This window comes from Neophocaena asiaeorientalis, unplaced genomic scaffold (genome assembly GCF_003031525.2).
Source record: "Neophocaena asiaeorientalis asiaeorientalis breed wild unplaced genomic scaffold, Neophocaena_asiaeorientalis_V1.1 scaffold78, whole genome shotgun sequence".
Lineage (NCBI taxonomy): Eukaryota > Metazoa > Chordata > Mammalia > Artiodactyla > Phocoenidae > Neophocaena > Neophocaena asiaeorientalis.
In genome coordinates, this window is record NW_020175018.1 from 9,077,824 (window position 1) to 9,095,619 (window position 17,796).

Consider the following 17,796-nt stretch of genomic DNA (forward strand, 5'->3'; position numbering starts at 1 on the left):
TTGCGAAGTCTATTATGCATAGAAAGGGCACCTGCTGGCAGTGAAAATGACTAGAATCTGCCCTTCCTGTGCAGTGAGTAAATTGAGAGTTCATTTCTACAGGAGATAATAGTTTTCAGATTCCATTTCGTGTATCCCCTGCGTGGGGACGTACTTAACATTTAAATCATCTGCAGAGGAACAAACCTCCTTCAAATCTACATGTTTCAGGCTCCTAGCACATTATTTAAAATGCTAGTTATCCCTGCTGGCTCTTACCACCAAAGATTAAACTCAACGGTGGTGAAAGTCACCGAGCACAACAGAATAAAGTTATTAGCATTGACTCAAATTTCATGACATTTGTAGTTTCTGACCAAAGCAGTGGTAGTAGGCTGAAGGTGATCAAATCAAGCCTTGAACAGAGGATCTGTTTTTTCTCTTGGGGTCTTTTATTTCATCATTCCTACATCTTGCAGTTAATAAACAGATACCAATCTCCACAGGCCTGTAATCATCCTTATGTCAGATGTCAAAAAGTCCTTTCATGAAAACAAGAGATCAGGAGAGAGACTGCTATCACACAAACAGAAACTGCCAATATGGAGCCTAATCACAAACCCCACTCAGGCTCCAAAAATTACCAGCCTTAACTCTGAGTTTCTGGAGTGAAAGTTTGGGGTGACAAGGGCTTCGCAGCCGTCCTTGCCAAGTCTCCCCTTCTCGGTTAGAGCTGTCAGCACCGTTGCTCTCGGTCAGGCTGGTGACAGTTCTTGAAAGGGTTAGAGTTTGAGAGGAAGTTGAAAAGAGGATCTTGGGTCAGCTTTCACGGGAAAGAGTGAAACAGCTAATAAATCCTCTAAGCAAACAAGAAAGGAGGGCTGCGACCCGAGATGGCAGCTGGAAAGAACAACTGGCCAGAATAAACACTGATTTTTTCTTAAATGAAACTTTTCAATTATAAAAAATCTATACTTTTTCATCGTGTCGATAGAAATATTTGAAAGCATGGAAAATAAAGATCATGTGGAATTCCTCTCCTCCTCCCCAACACAAACCACTGTTAACATTTTGGTGTATTTCCTTTCAGATTTCTGCCTCTCTATATGTATGTATGTATGTATGTGTGTGTGTGTATCTAATTTTTGTGTCATATATACACATAATTTTTGTTTGTTTTTGTAAAAATGGAATCATACATATATAACATCTATTTTAGGGTAAGTTATTAAGCCTCTAGGGGCCTTGGTTTACTGACCTATGAAATGGAACTAATAATACCTGCCTTACAGGGTTGCTGGAAAAATTAAATGAGATCACAGATGTAAGGAGATGGTCCAACGAGTGGGGGCCAAAGGAGAGATTCAGCAGTGGCAACTATTGTTATCACTGATGTTACTGACAGAGCATTTTCTTCTCCATAGTTCTGGGGCTCTAAGCTGCTGGTTTTCAACTAGCTAACAATTTGGCAACTGAAACCTTCCAAATAATGGAAAGTGAAAGCTGTACCATTAGGGAGGCAGAGGGACTCCAATGACTTTCTCAGCTCCACCAATCCCTGCACACAAAAGCCCCTGGGTGTTCCTACCTGAAGCATCAAGACACACAGGTGAGTCTCTTCCAGGGAGAACTCTAAGGTTTCCCTGTAGAGCACATGTCTGGGGTGAGGTGTGTGGGGAACCCTGAGGCACATGTCTGTAGGGAAGGGACCTCTGTCTGTGTGTGTAAGTATGGGGCCATGTATTGTGGAGGCGGGGGGGTGGTGGTGCCTGTGAAGGGTGCTGTATGTCAGGGCTGGGGCACTGTGTCAGCAGATCCTCTGTGCTTAAGGGGACTGGGTGTCACTGTGTGAGTCTGTCTTAGGGGACATATGTCCCCTTTCCCACCTCTTCTTTCTATCTCCCTTCCACCTTCCCTGGGTATGCTTGTTCTTTCTCTCCCCTTGCCTCTTTCCTCCTCTCTGGCGGCTGTGTCTACCTCTGCCCAGCCCCCCAATCTTTCATTCAAACAGAGAACTGGATAGAGAACACGGTCCTTTCCTTTGAGATACGTGACAGCAGAAAAAACCAATAGAGTTGGTTCAGAAGCTCAAAAGAAGCAACAAATCTATACAGAGAAATTGGCCTTTAATCTCATGAGAGGTAGGAGAAAGGCATGGATAAAGAGAACCACCTTGATAAGAAAGATACACACTAAAGAGAGAAATGAGCCAATTCACTTAGTGCTATGCACTAGAGAGGGCCGCTGATCTTCACTTCACGGCCCTGAGCTACAACTTTGCTGAACCCATGGCTTCTTGGGATGAGGATGAGCCCAACACATAACATGAGAAGGACTCTTGAATACCTTTAAATTCCCAGGATAATTTGGCTACCTGGGTGAACCTTTTCACTGAAAGGACTGCAAAACGGGCTAGAGATCCTGGCAAAAATTATGCCTGACCTGGACTCAATCTCTCTGAACCAATGGTAAATGTCCTGAATCATCTGTTCTTAAGTAACAGGGCTGTGACCCCTCAAATGGGGCCCTTTCTCCTGAAGCTCTCAATTTCTGGCAGACAGTGCAGAGCCTTTTCTATACATGTGTATTGCTCCCTTATCAACTTCTGCTGACTTGAGCTGTACGGAGATAACGTCTTTAATCATAATACACTGGGGAAAGAAATTATTTATAAGGACATTAGATCACACAGTCTTTTTTGTTAATCTATTGGAGACAGATAGTGATGAAGATGATGATTCTGCAGAAACATTTACTGAGCATCTACTACGAGACAGCTTTTCTACATGGTATCCTTTCACGTTATTTCATTTCATCTTCACATAATTATGTATAGAACAACTTTATTTTGCAGATGAGAAAACAAAGCTTTTAGCCAAGTGACTTGCCCAAGTGGTTAGCTGACTCTAAAGCAAGTCAGCCTCCCTCCCTCCCTCCTCCCCTCTCTCCTTCCACTAAAACACATTTCACTGAATAGTGAAATTCCCCTCAAAAGACTTCAGAGAGTTTTGAAGGCTGGTTTGTGCTCTCAAAGCACAGCTGAGGGCAAGTCTTACAAAACATGCCACGGCACGGCTGAAACTTGAAGACCTTGGGGATCTCAATTGTTCTTGACACCAGTTTCCAATGTGTCTTAGGGAAAAAAAGAATCACACAACTCCTTGGTTTCCCTACACTGAGGAATGCAGAAGGTATTATCTATCCACTTGAACTCTTAAGAATGCCATGACATATATGAAAAGCTGTTTGGAAACAAAGAGGCCATGCAATCAGGTGATCTAAAATTCAGATCACTTTGAAGTTAGTATTTTTAATTTAGAGTCACCAACTGCCTTACAAGTTATAGACCTAACTTGCCTGGTCATTCTCTGGAGAAGGAAAAGCAGAGGACAGGGTAAGCAGTGGCCTTACCAGCAGTAGTCCAGCAGATGTGGAGGCAGGACGGGGATGTACACGTGCTGCCAGAACATGGGGTAGAGCATCGCAGCAGACCCATGGATGCAGGCAGTCAACTGCAACGGAAACAAATTAGAGATTCAGAGCTAAACAATTAAAGTCAGGAGACACTGTCATTTGAGTTCAGCAATAAAACTAAATACATACTTATCAATATATTTAAAATTATAAGTTAACTCAATGACCCTAATTCAAATTTAATAAGAGCTTCCTTTTCCAAAAAATGTATTTTTTTCATGATTATGAAGCTAATTCACAATGACGGTAGAAAAATCTAGAAAATGGAGAAAGGGATAAAAGGAAAGTCTTCACCATCTGAAAATAATTTAACATTTTGGGGTATTACATGCATATGGATTTTTCTAATAAAAATCAGGATTACTGTAAAGACAGTGTTGATTTGCCCTTAAGTTAACATTATTTGCCAGCATTTTCCCCATATCTTTAAACATTCTTAGAAAACATGTTTTCATGCCACTCAATGAATTTCCCATACTATATTTAACCACTCTTCCATCATTAATTCATATAATCGGATCAGGTCAATAATTTTTATATATGGTTCCTAGATGCAGAATTTAAAGACAAAGGTTATAAATATTTTAAGGCACTTAATAAATATAATAATTGTATTAGTATAATAAATAGAGAAGGACTGAGGCTCCTTCTACCCCCCCATCCATGTACTGGAATGCTGGCCTCCCTGCACCTCACTGTACCTATCTTCATTTTATTTTTATTTCTCTGATCATGACTGAAGCTGAACATCTTGTTATATGTTCTAAACTATATTTCTTAAGTAAATGGTCTGTTCATATTCTTAGTCCACTTTTTCTAATGAGAACTAGCATTTTTTAATTGATTTAAAAGCAAATACTGGATATGCAAAGCATAGTAATCCTTTGTAATGTTTTTGAAAATAATTTATCCTTATTTAATTTTCTTTGAATTTTTGGCTAAAGAGAAGGCTTAAATAATTACATGGGCAAATATTTTCCTTCTTGATGGTGTCCACTGCTTTTATACTAAGAAAGTCCTCCAAATTTTTCCTCAGCATTTAACTCTTTAATCCAGCTGGAATTAATTTAGGTTTAAGGACTGAGGTGAGAATTTATTTTTTCCATTTAGTTAATCAAGTGCTCCAGCACTGTTTACTGACTAATCCTTCCACTCCCTCCTCTTTTGACTTGTCCCTATTTCATATTTCTTTATTTTCTTAAGAGCTAGACACCTCATACAATCAGTATTTTATATAACAGAAAAATTAGGAAACAAAGATACAATGGAATAAAATTGCTACAAAATTCAATATAGTGAAAGAAGGAAAAAAACCAACACCTTTGGAGATAGGACTATGAAGTGACAAAAGTCAACAGCAAATGTTTCTTTCTGCCTTTTTTCTTTAATGTTTCTTTGGTTTCTGGGAAGCCTGTTCCCCTGAGGACTTTGCTTCTTTTGGAAGCTGTTAACTGGCCTTTGCTGACAGAAGGACATTTACGTGGCAAAAGAGTGACGCGCCAAGGCCCAGTTAAAAGAATCCCAGAGGTTAGTGTAACATGAACAGCTTTAAACTGGATATTCTGCTGACGGTTCACAGTTGTGAGAGCTGTGTATTAAATCCAGGGCCTAAATTTCCCCCTCCTTTTCCCTCCAGACCCTGTTCTTTAAATCAGGTACATGCCATGAACAGGAGCTTATCCAACAAGCTCGCAAGAGCAGTTCCCAGTGACTCTGCCAAGGCTTGTAGGTTTAATACATTTTTCTCAACTCATTTCGGTAGGTAACAACATAACGGAGGCTGTCTGTCATAGTATACATGACTAATCTCTTTGGGCTTAGAAGAGATAAAAAATCTTTGCTGGTATTGAGTGAATGGAAAATGAACCAACTTTACTCCAACTCCACCCTCAAGTCAGGCTGGAGGGTTACCCTGGCCTTTGGCCCCAGCTCTTCCTCCCCATCCATTAACCAACTGCCAAAGTACTCTTACTAAAGTGCAGGTCCAGTCATGTAACATCCTGCTCGGAAATGTACTTGGGGGCACACCTGGAACAGGCATGTCTTCATGTCTTCACCAGTTCCCTGTCTACCTGTAGAGAAGCATCTCCAGCCACAATCTCTACTACTTCCTCCAAGTTTATCCTTGGAATAAATCATTTGCAGATTTCGGAGTAGTTATGTACTCCTTTTCCTCCCTTCTGTATTCCCACTGGCCCAGATCTGTGCCCCTAGCAAACTCCTCCTGCCCCGGGTCTCTGTGCACTACCTTCCTCTGCAAAGCCTTGCATGGCTCCACTGGGCATGTGCCCCCATTATTAATGGGACTATGACTCTATGTTTGTCCTCTCACTGTAAAGTACAGAAAGACCCTGTCTCTCTTTTGCTCAGTGGCACAATATATATATACATATGCATGTATGTATATGTGCTAGATAATGCAATGTTTCTTGAGTAAATAAAAAACAATTCACACTTAGAATATATTCACAATATAAAGATAGTCAGTGGCTTGGCTTTTCATAGTACTGGACCAACATTTTCATTGAGTCTCACAGAGTAGGGTATATATATATATGACTCAAATTCCAAAACGATAACAGCAAGCTTAGAAATACAAATATGCCACTTCTGGAAAATCAAGTCAACGGATTCATCCATCCATTTATTCAATAATATGCCTACTCTGTAACTCTACAACACAATAAATAAATAAATAAAAGCACTTAAAAATCTATATGGTGCCATACAAATGTAAGGTATCATCATCACATGTATTCATTGGTGATTCTCTTTGAAAAAGTCATTCAATAGAATGTTCCTGGTTGAGAGAGAACTTGAATACCTGCCTCTTTTTAGCTTAAATTGGTTTGAGTCAAAATCCTATTTCAAGCGACACAGTGGCAGAGATCTTATCTTCAGACAATGTTCTTTTCATGTCTCCTTAGCCTCAAAAAAAAACCCTAGCAAGCTAAATGACAAGGTTTTAAAATTACTTATCCCTCATAAAAATCAAACTTTTAAGATGACTGATCATCATTTCCATTGTGGGGTTTCTGAGAGCCAAAGCTCTGCAATTGGAGTAAAATGCTTTTACCCATTTGATTAAGAAAACAAACAAGGAGTTGTTTGGCTCTTTTCCAAAATACTAAATAGCACAAACAACGTGCATCATTTCTTGGAAATAGTGGCTAAGTGGACCACAGAAAAGTGTTATGACATACCTATGCTTAATCAGAAATAACATACATCCCATAAATTATCATTAGCCACTTACTTAAAAAAAACACAACAAAACTCTAAAACCAACCCCATTAAGAAAAAAGAAGGCTCCTAAAGGCCTATGCTCATTCCTTACAGAATACAAAATTTAAAAGTAATGAAAGTATACAATTTGGATTGTAGTCAACAAAGGAGTATTGTGAATATTTAACTGAAGTGCAAGTTGAGGAAAATGATCCTATCAAAATCTCACTCAGTGGGAGAATAGAAAGATAGTATGTGTAAAATTTGCCCAAAGTCATTAGTCACAATGAATATTCATCAGAAGCCAATTATCAATCCCATTTAATGACACCCCAAAGATTTTGCCCTGAAGCAGCTGAATAGTCTAAGACTCCAGACAAAACTAGACAAATTACACAGCCAACAGCCAGTCTAGCCAGGACACAAATTGTAAAGTAAACCACTGGTGGGTTTTTGGACTCACTTTTCGCAAATTCTGTCCTCAATTAAAGGTACATAAGGTCAGTCTGATTTTGGAACTTTCTATATGGCTCCATAGTTTCCTCTGAGGCAAAGGGAGAGAAAGGAGAAGGCAGTGGAGGTAGGACATGAATGGAGAGCCATCAATGATAGGGTTTGAAAAATCACAAAGACACATTTTTTTTTTCAGTTTGAGGTATTACTTAGGGATAATGCCCAGACTGTCACAATCTTACATACCAATTCAGCTGATTCCTCAGAGTAACTCTGCAATTAACATGGGAAAAGAAAAAAAAAAAAAAGGAATTTCAACAGAGCATGTGCCACGCACCACGCTGGGGGTTAGGATCTTGCAAAGTACTATTTTAGAGTTAGGCGTGTGTGTGTGTGTGTGTGTGTGTGTGTGTGTGTGTGTGTGTGTGTGTGTACGCACATATACACTCAACACCACATTTCACAGATAAGGAAACAGTTTCAGAGGTGAAATAACTTGCCCAAGGCCACACAGCTAGTAAGTGACAGAACTGGGACTCATATCCAGGTCTATCAGACTATAATGGCCATCTCCACAATGCATAAGTTAACTACTGTGTTGAGTGCCTATGCTGTGCCAATACATTATGCCCAGGATTCTGAGCTAGGTGAAATATTGTCCCTGTTGGCATGGCCAAATTATGTAGAAAATTATGTAGAATTTGCCTTGCTGTTAGATGACCAAATATCTAAAGCAAAATGCCAATTAACAGAAAATAATCATTTTAAAACAAACACAGAGCTGATCACTTCCTGAGGATTAGTTACATTTAAGTAAGGTGGTATAGTATCTTTAATCCATAGGAAATTCTAGACAATGAGGTAACGAGTGTTAAAAGGTTTAGATTCCAATGTGGGCGCACCTACTGGAAAGTCTGGCTTTCTGTCATGTTCCTTTTCACATACTTTCATGGAGCTTCCACTAAATCTCTTTTTTTTTTTTTTTTGCGGTATGTGGGTCTCTCACTGTTGTGGCCTCTCCCATTGCGGAGCACAGGCTCCGGACGCGCAGGCTCAGCGGCCATGGCTCATGGGCCCAGCCGCTCCATGGCACGTGGGATCTTCCCTGACCGGGGCACGAACCCGTGTCCCCTGCTTCGGCAGGCGGACTCTCAACCACTGAGCCACCAGGGAAGCCCTAAATCTCTTTTTGATCTGAGCAGGTCACTTCCTCTCTTGGGTCTCAATATGGAAAACAAGAGACTGGACTACATGATCCCTGTCCCCCCTTCCAGCTTTGACAACTTTGATCTACAGCAATTGCCATCCTTTGACATAAAGAATTCTCCTCCCCTGCCCCAGCTCCCTTCCTCAGCCATACTTGACTAAGCGTAAGTACAACAGACTCAGTCTCAAAGTTGGTCTTGCTTTCTCATCTCTGCAGTCACAGGGGCGCACCTGAAATTCATGTGCTATCCAGGAACCACCACTGTTCAGCCACCCCATCTCCATCACCTGACTGTGGAGAGCACAGCCTTCCTCCATGCTTGGTCCCTGACACTCTAAGGATCTCAGAGGTAGATAATCTCAGGAGACCAAGGGCATGAGACTAAAGATGTGAGCTCCACAAGGACAGAGACCACATTTGATTCTCTCCTTATCTCTAACTATGCTTGACACAAAGCAGGTGCCGAGTAAATGTTTGGGGAATGCTAGAATGCCTCCAGCCTAACATCATGAGGAATGGTAGACAAGATTATCAGACATTTAACAAATCGCAATTGCTTAACAGATCACAACTAGAAGCTGTAAATTCCGAAGAGGTATGAGATTCCAGGTTCCAAAAGTTGAAAGAGGAAAAAAAAGAAAAAATCAGAGGTCAGAGTCACTATTCACATCCAAGAACTCAGAATGTTAAAAGATTAAACTGACACCTGCTTCATCACAGGGTTAGAGCCATTTGGATTTCTCCTCTGAAAATAAACATCAGGAAACTGATAAAACAAAGAATATAGAAAGAGTACCACATTATTAACCTTAAAGACGGGTCACTTTTCAATCTACCCATTTCAACAAAAAATAATCCTATGTAGAACAATTGTAGAAAACCATATGTGTCTTAGAGAAGTTGTTAGCTTTCTCAGTTTGAGAACTAGATTCTTCTATTTAATCATAAACCACCCTTGTAGTCATAAGGAAATAAATGGTGCCATGATTCAGACAAGTGATTCAAACAGTGTTTTGATTTTTATTTATTCGTACATGTAAAACCCACTATAAGATCAGCAAAAAGTTTTAAGTAAAACCTTCAGGGACTCTGAAAGTTAATGTACTCAACCCTTTGAAGAGTATGAGAAAAACCTTTAATTATAAATGGTTAAAATTGTGTTTACTATAGTTAGTGAGGGAAGTGTTGGCTTTTTAAGAAACTACCAAAGATGCTTTAGCAGAAAGAGAAATTAGAAAGCCTCAGAAATCAAAGGCCTTCAGCTCTTCTAGACAGATGCCGGACATGTGAGTAGAAAGAAGGAATGTCCTGCTTTTTTTAGAAGTTGAAATGTAATGCTTTCTGTATTTATTTTTTGTAGGGTGGGAAGGGCAATCTATCTTCAAGTAGTTTTTCATTCAGTTGGGTGGAACTCATCATACCTCTTGCTTCTCCACTATTCTCTGGGGAAAGGGAAGGAAAAAATTCCCACAAAAACCAACACAGCAACATGGAGTCAGTCGAGTGCCCTACACTAAGAGAAAGGTCATCCAGGCAAGAAGGAAGCTTTTCCAGGCAATCACCTGCCTACTCAATCACTTCTCTTTCCGCCTTCTCTTCTTTTTTCTTAAAGCTACCTACTAACTAGAGTAATCAGAGTAAGTTATTAACAAGGGTAACAAGTTTTGTGCCAAGATCTGACACTTCAAAACATCAAAGCAAATAAAACTGCCAGAGAAAAGCTTTAGCTACCAAAGCAGAGGCAGATACTGTGGTATAGTAAACTACAGTGTAAATAAACCTATAGCACCATACATGAGGAAGCTGCAGACTTTTTTTTTTTAAGATGAAAAAGAAAAAGGTAAAATTACATTGGGATTGATAACAATTCATTTAAATACATGGACAGCTACTTCTCCATTCTGTGCCTATGACAGATACTCTGACTGTGGAGTGAGGACATGGCCTGCGGATCCCTCTGAAAGTGCAACCATTGGCAGTGGATCCAAGCTGGCACTCAAGAAGAAATCTATTTTCATCCCCAAGTCTAGTATAAGTGGATATTTACATTTCTTTGAAAATATTTCTAAGATCATAATTTATGTTTAGCTAATTTATATATTGCTTTAATAAAGAATCTCATTTTTTAAAAGAAAGCAAGCATAACTGAACATAGAATCATGAGAACCTATCTGTCAGGCATCCACATGTGAAAAAGAAACTAAGAAACCTTCAGGTGGTAGGAGTTACTAGATTTGAAGGCATAGGGAAAAAAAAATTTCCCCTGCATAGTTTTGTCAGACAAATCCAACCTCAGAAAGTGACAGTAAATTCAGAAAGATTGAAGCTATAAACAGACACCACCATGACCACTTACTCAGCATTTACTATCTGCCGAGCACTGTTCTAAGTGCTTTACATGTACTATTTAACTCACTTAATCTTCACAGCAACCCTATAAGGTAGGTAGCATTATTGTTCCCATTTACAGATGAGGAAACTAAGATTCCTAGATGTTAAGGACTTTGTGTAAGGTCACAGTAGTGGCAGAAGTAGGCTCTAAACCTAGGGAGTCTAGCTCTGGAGTTCGTGCTCTTAGCTCATAGGAAACTGCCTCAGTGCTATGATCTGTATTAATCCGACAATTACTGAGTATCCACTATGTGTACATGCCACGCCCTCAAGCAATTTAAAATAGAAAAAGATCAAAATGCGAATAATCAATTTCAACACAAACGCATTAGGAAAGAGGTGCTGTAACAGAGGTTCAACTGTGCTAGTATATAAAGAAGGAATCGTTAATTCTGCCTGGGGCAAGAATCAGGCCTGCTTCCCAGAGAGAGAGGCAGGAGAGCAGAGCCTGGAAAGATGAAGACAGGAAGCGGTTAGTCTTCCTCTCTGGGAGGCTGGTCAGGTGGTAATGCTAGGTCAAGTGAACATAGCAGCTTCTTAGGCCACTCCAGCTCTACGTAGTGATGACTGGAGACTTGAAGAAGAAATGACAATTTAGTCAATGACTATGTGACTAGTGAGAAGTGGGTGGATATGGAAAATCTCATACGAGTTGCCATGACTATTCTCTGTTTTTTGGATTCATTCACCATCCACTCTCACCAGTTGTACTAATTAAATCTTCAGAGCTCTTCCAGGATCTCTATTGCCTTCTTTGCTTCTGAAAGTCAAATCAGACCTTACTGCCCTGACAAGGTAGGATTCAGAGTCAACATTTACTAAATGAGTAGTATGTGCCAGCAGTGGGCTACCTGCTTTCATATCTATGGCCACTGAATCCTTTCAACAACCCTGAGGCGCGTATTACTACTAACCTCTTTTTACAGAAGAGGACAGAGAGTCTCAGAAGGATTAAGTAAATTGCCCAAGGCGACGTGGCTAGGGAGGATTAAGTTACACAGGTAGAAATTGAACAAAACCATCCTAACTTGAAGTCTGGTGCTCTCTCCTTCAGCTCTGCTGTCCTTTTTCTTGGGAAAACACAGCAGAAGCAGGGCTGTCTGAATCATCTAGCTGGGAGAACACACAGATATCGAGATAGCAGAAGAGAAAAAATGTGAACTTTCACAAGGTCTATACTAGCCCCTAACTACCTAGTCTAACCTCACATCACACGACACTTGCTCACCAGTGACCACACTTTCAGTTTGCAGAAGCCATAGGAAATTATGAGTTCTTGTTCTCACTGACTCAGCACATAGTACAGCACAGCTCCAATTCCTTTAACGAAATCCACACAGATGCCTGCCAATGTGAGTGCCATTTAGGGCTTTTGCAAGTATATTAAGATGTCAGTGACTTGAATATTACCTGTTAGTGTTTTTTAGTAGAGATTTGATTCATAAGAGTCATATAAAAAAGCTATCAGTCTTATAATCTGAAGAACATACCATTTGTTTTACAAATTGACCACACTACTAAAATAATAAACAAGATACCCTGCCAATGTTCTCAATGCAATGGCTAAAAAGAAACATCACCTCTCTAGATCTATTTATACACATGTATCTAAAATTACACTGGTGGACTACATCAGCACCCAACATTACTGAGACCTTAAATAGGATATACTTAGCTCTGTCCTGTTCTAGACCTGCCAATGTCAAAACCAGAGGTCTCTCAAAGAGAAATATGGAAACAAAGGATTTTTTAGTGCTAATCTGTACTCACAAATATTTTCTAAACAAACTTAATCAGCCTCTATTACATAGTCTCAAAATGAAAAGAACTCTAATGATGCAAAATAATCAAAGAATAAATACTGTCTTAGAGAACTGTCTATTCACTGGTTCTGAATCTGCTTGTGTATCAATCATTTGGGGAACCTTAAAAAGATAGACATCCCACGGTCCCATGTTAGATCTTTTGAATCAGAATGTCTGGAGGTGGTGCCCAAGAACTTGAATTTTTAACAAATTCTCTGAGTGATTTCTAACACAACTAGTCCATGGATCAGAACTTGGGAATCACTAACAATCTGAATCCTCTGGCTAGTCCAAAACATGTGCTCAATGTGTTGAAGCAAGAGGCAGGAGAGGAAGGTAAGAACTAGTAGGGAGACCATGGCTGGTTGATGTCACAACAATTTTTAAAGTATTGCAAATTAAACTGTTGTTACTCTATATATTACATAGTTTATATAGTCTCCATAACATCAAGGTTCTTCATTCTAGTTACAGTTCAACATGAACAAGAGAAAACGAACTCACACATAATTACGTGGAGAACATAGTTCAAAAAGCAGTTAATTGTATTTACATTTAAAAACCACATAAATAAAACATACCAATCTTTACTCCTATTTCCTGCCAATGGAAGTTCCTTTCATCCATTTCTAAGTTTTTAATATTCTCTGAGCCACAATAAAATTTTATGTGATGGAGATTAGACAGGCTATGCTATTTGAAAGTTTGGCTGCAGAGTCTGTGTTTCATGCCACTTCATTACATTTTGTTAAGGATTTCCCTCTTCACCAAAAGGGATTAGTTTTCTTCTCACTTCTTTGAATACTCTTCTTAGGTTGTTAGTGTGAACTAGGTTAATCTCTCTCTTTTTTAACATATAAAAGATGAACAGACAAAATGTTCGATTTATTTTATTTTTTAAATGGAACACTAAATTTAGTCTTAGAATTCTCTGTTTGGTAAGTTTCCAGTTACAAGGTCTTGGCTTCCCTTGAGCACAGTTTGAAACAAAATAATGCAGTTTGTTCCTACGGCTGGAACATGCAGAGTGGAGTGCACAGGCAAAGAGGCCCTGGCTCTAGTCCAGTATTTCAAACCTTCTTAAACTGCCACTCTCATCTAGGCTTCAAGGGCTGCAGATAAGCAAACAGGATTAGTTACTTCTAGCCCAGAAGAGCTAGGAAAGCCTTACCCACATCATTTAGATACCCAACCCACTACACAGGCTGGGGTAGTCACGGCCAGGTGGAGTTCATCAGGAAAGAAGTAAAGATGAAGCTAAATCTGAAAAACTCCCTAGCCCACAAATTGGCCCTTCTTAGGTCACAAGACCAGGTGGTGATAAGATAGTGGATGCTGTCAGTGGAAGTGGATGGGACAGGACTGGAGCAAGGCTGGGAAGTTACTCATCCCTTCACGCCAACACTGAAGTGTCTACTAAGGGTCAGACCTGAGGGCGCGGGTCTGACCCACCCACCACTCTCCAGGCCACCAATGTCCAAGACCTGCCCAAAGCCCACATTCTCTCGGACTAACAGGAAGACACTGACAGGGAGAAGATATTAGGTTTTTTTTTTTCCTTCTCTACATGACGTACTATCAGAAAAGTAGTAATTATTTTCACAGTTATGGGTACCACACAAATAATTAGGTGTGGAGGCTCAATTAATTAGGTAACAGTCTTGCCACTAAACTGTGCTTCCTTCCTAAGAACTTGTTTTGAAAAGCACCTGCTGAATAAAACAAATACACGTTCCTTTGTAAAGTAAATATGCTTTTGTCATCATTTAACTGGATATTCTTAGTTTTCACTTCTTGCAGCACCCCTATGTCATAGAGGGAGAGATTAGGGCCAAGACACACAGGGGCTGAAAGGAACTGCAGTACACAAAACCTGAAGCCACAGTGAGCTGGGGGAGACATGCCCCAGGGACGCACCAACGCTGGGCTCACAGCAGAGGAGCAGCACAGGTGGGGCTGGGAGAGTCTAACAACATGCAGACAGAGTGGACTGAATCTGAATGGTGCTCATGGAAATGGGGCTTTGGCCAATAGGGTCAGTATGCCAGTTAGAAATTCACATATTGGCCTTCTGCTTCCCTGGTGCCAGGCACATAGAAAATGTTCACTAAATCTGAAGTGAAAAGCTTAGGTGTGCATTCCAAGGCAATATCCAGACTGAAATTCTTTCTGTGATTTCAGATCCATGGTCAACAGAATCATACCAAAAATGTTTCTCTCGGTACAAGTGTCAAAGGGAACTCATGACAAACGAGCTACCAAGGGGGCAGTATGAGATAGTAAGAAGGGGGTTGGCTTGGAGCCAAGAGAAGGGGGTTTTAATCCCATCTCCACTGCTCATCTTAGACAAGGCACTTCAACTTTCCAACTGCCAATATTCTCATCTGAAAAAGGAAAATAAAACCAACTAGTTCTTAGGGTTCCTGCAAGAACAAATGGGGGGGGAAAAAAAAGATTAGCACAGTAACTGGCACATAGTAGGTGGCTCAAAAAGGTTAAGAGAATTTTTAAAGAGTGTGGGGGATAATTGGGGACCTGCCATATAAAATATAGAGCAAATCTAAAGAAGGGTGTCCTACATGCTTAATCTACAGATGCTGTCAATACGCCTTTGGTAGTCTTGGAGCTATGTACAGGCTACATAAGAAGCTTCCCTAAATACTACACAATCAGGATATACCTTTTACCCAAACCAGCCTTACCAGCTCCACCAGCCACATTATCCACCAGCTTTGACTCAGAGTATCTTTTTGGCTGTTCATGAGAACTTTCAGATTCCCTCAAGTGTGACAGATATTCTTAACAATGTGTCTCTGGTTCTTGTGACAGTTCCCACACAAGGATTCTGATGTTCGTTTGAGAGGTGGCACCTGATAAACATAACCTGGTCTCCACAGCAAGCACTTTGAAGGGGCTAAGAGTCATTTGTACATGTAATTATTGCTTGCTTCTCCCTTTCCTGAAGCCGAAGGCTCCCTTCCCCTGACACTGCATCATAATGACCCACCTGCATATCTGTCTCTTCTATGACTAGGACGTGACCTTGGGCAAGTTAACCCATCTCTCTGAGTGGATGGGCCAGTCTGTAAAATGGGATAATATTGCTCTTCTAGGACTTCTGTTGCAATTAGATGATATTATCGCTACAAAGGTCTTATTTTAGACCTACTTGCTATCCAGAAGAGTTATCAAAAAAGCAATATGAGTTAAACTCAGATATGAAAATCTGTAAGAAAAATAGGGCCTTTGTGTTAGAAGAAATCTCACTGAAGTATTTACATTAGAGAACAAGATGTAGTTAAGCCTTCCCTATTTATCATTTATAAAGGAAAACGATCAATATACATTAACTGCACAAAAAGAACAAAAACTTAACATTTTTCTTATACAGAATATGACAACATTATTGACCGAGAAAGCCTGAAATGAATATTACCTGACTCTGGACTAAATATGGCTGGGTTTGTCTCTATTGATGCACAGTCATTTTTATGGAAGACGGCACTCCGGGGTGTTCAACAGCTTTTATCTTTCAGATTCTTGATGGCTCTGAGAAGCATTAAGCCTACATCTTATCAAACAAAACTGAGAAAAATCTGGTTTGTCAAGGTATGACAGGCCACATCTGGATCTGTCAAGAGAGGGTCATCAGAAACTTCAGGCTAAAGTAGCCTTTGCATTCTCCTTCATCGAGAAGATAATAAAAAGCCACTATTAAGGAAGTAAAAGACAACAATTAGAAAACTTCTTAATTCTGAAGTTGAAAGGGTCCAGAGGCTTGGATAAAACTGATGTCTGAAAAAAACCAAAAAAAACACAACAACAACAAAAAAACCCTGATGTCTGCTCAGCTACTTATCCCCAGAGAAACTGCACGTAACTGGTCAGGATGCTAATGATCCCATGTGAGGTACAAGGAGACCCCTCCCCTTCCCTAAAGAGATTTCTACCATCAATTAGTAAAACTCAGAACTCAGTTAAGAATCAACTGTTTGTTAAAAAAAATTTTTTTGAGTCAAAGTAATGTGTTTATAGTCTGAAAAACAAAACAAAAACTGCTAAAGGCTTATACTACTGGCAAATAGCAGTCCATCTCATGATTTCTTGATTTAAACTTTTTTTTTTTTTTTTTTTTGATTTAAACTTTTAAACATTAGGGCTTCCCTGGTGACACAGTGGTTAAGAATCTGCCTGCCAATGCAGGGGACACGGGTTCGGGCCCTGGTCCGGGAATATCCCACATGCTGCGGAGCAACTAAGCCTGTGTGCCACAACTACTGAAGCCCGCGTGCCTAGAGCCTGTGCTCCGCAACAAGAGAAGCCACGGCAATGAGAAGTCCGCGCACTGCAACAAAGAGTAGCCCCCGCCTGCCGCCACTAGACAAAGCCGCGGGCAGCAATTAAGACCCAATGCAGCCAAAAATAAATAAATTTATTACAAAAAAATGTTTACACATTAACATTTGACTTCCCAGTACAGATGTTAATAATTTGTCAAAAACATACACATACACCTTATGCCAGACTCTGTTCTAAGAGTTTTGCAAGTATTAATATCTACTCGTTTTATTTGACATGAGGTCACTGGTGACTGAACAAAAGCCGTTTCAGTGGAGGTGGGGGCTAAATCCTAACACAAGACAGAGGAAAGAATGAGAGGAGAGGAATTAGACAGGAAACAGAAATATCTCTCGAGGAATTTTGTTCTAAAAGGAAGAAAACAAATGGGATAAAAGGAACGTGGTTAAGGATGTTTTGTTTTGAAGTTTGGGAGACACTATACCGTGTTAGCAAGTGCCTAAGAATGTACCAGTAGAGAAGAAAAAAATAATGATGCAGGAGAGAGGAGCTCAGTGCTGGAGGAATTTCCGTTAAGGTAACAGGAAGGACGCTGAAGTGTTACTTTCTCTATGAGGCACTCCTTGGCCATCTATCTGAACTGCAATCCCTGCCACCTCACCAGTCCCTATCCACTCTCCTCCTCTGCTTTACTGTACTCCTTGTACTTAGAACTAGCTACTGTACCATATATTTAATTCACCTCAGTTATTGAAGATCTACCCTACTAGAATGTAAGCTTTATATGAGGACAGGGATTTTTGCCTATTTTGTTCACTGTTGCATCACCAGTACCTATGAAAGTGCCACAAAAAATATTTGTTGAATGAAGTCAGGTGGACAAGCAGAGTGGCTGGCCTAGAAAGGATGGACAGTACATCCACAATAGAGAAGGTGAGTGGAGGACTAGTGACGACAGGAGGT

General features: G+C 40.1%; 1 protein-coding gene across 1 annotated transcript in view; it reads right to left on the minus strand.

Annotated features, from left to right (window-relative positions):
* The window catches only part of DENND1A (DENN domain containing 1A), a 489,835-nt gene that overhangs the window by 222,153 nt on the left and 249,886 nt on the right, over positions 1-17,796 (minus strand). The window contains 1 exon segment of the mRNA XM_024762246.1: positions 3,391-3,491. Coding sequence (XP_024618014.1) covers positions 3,391-3,491 — 101 coding nt within the window.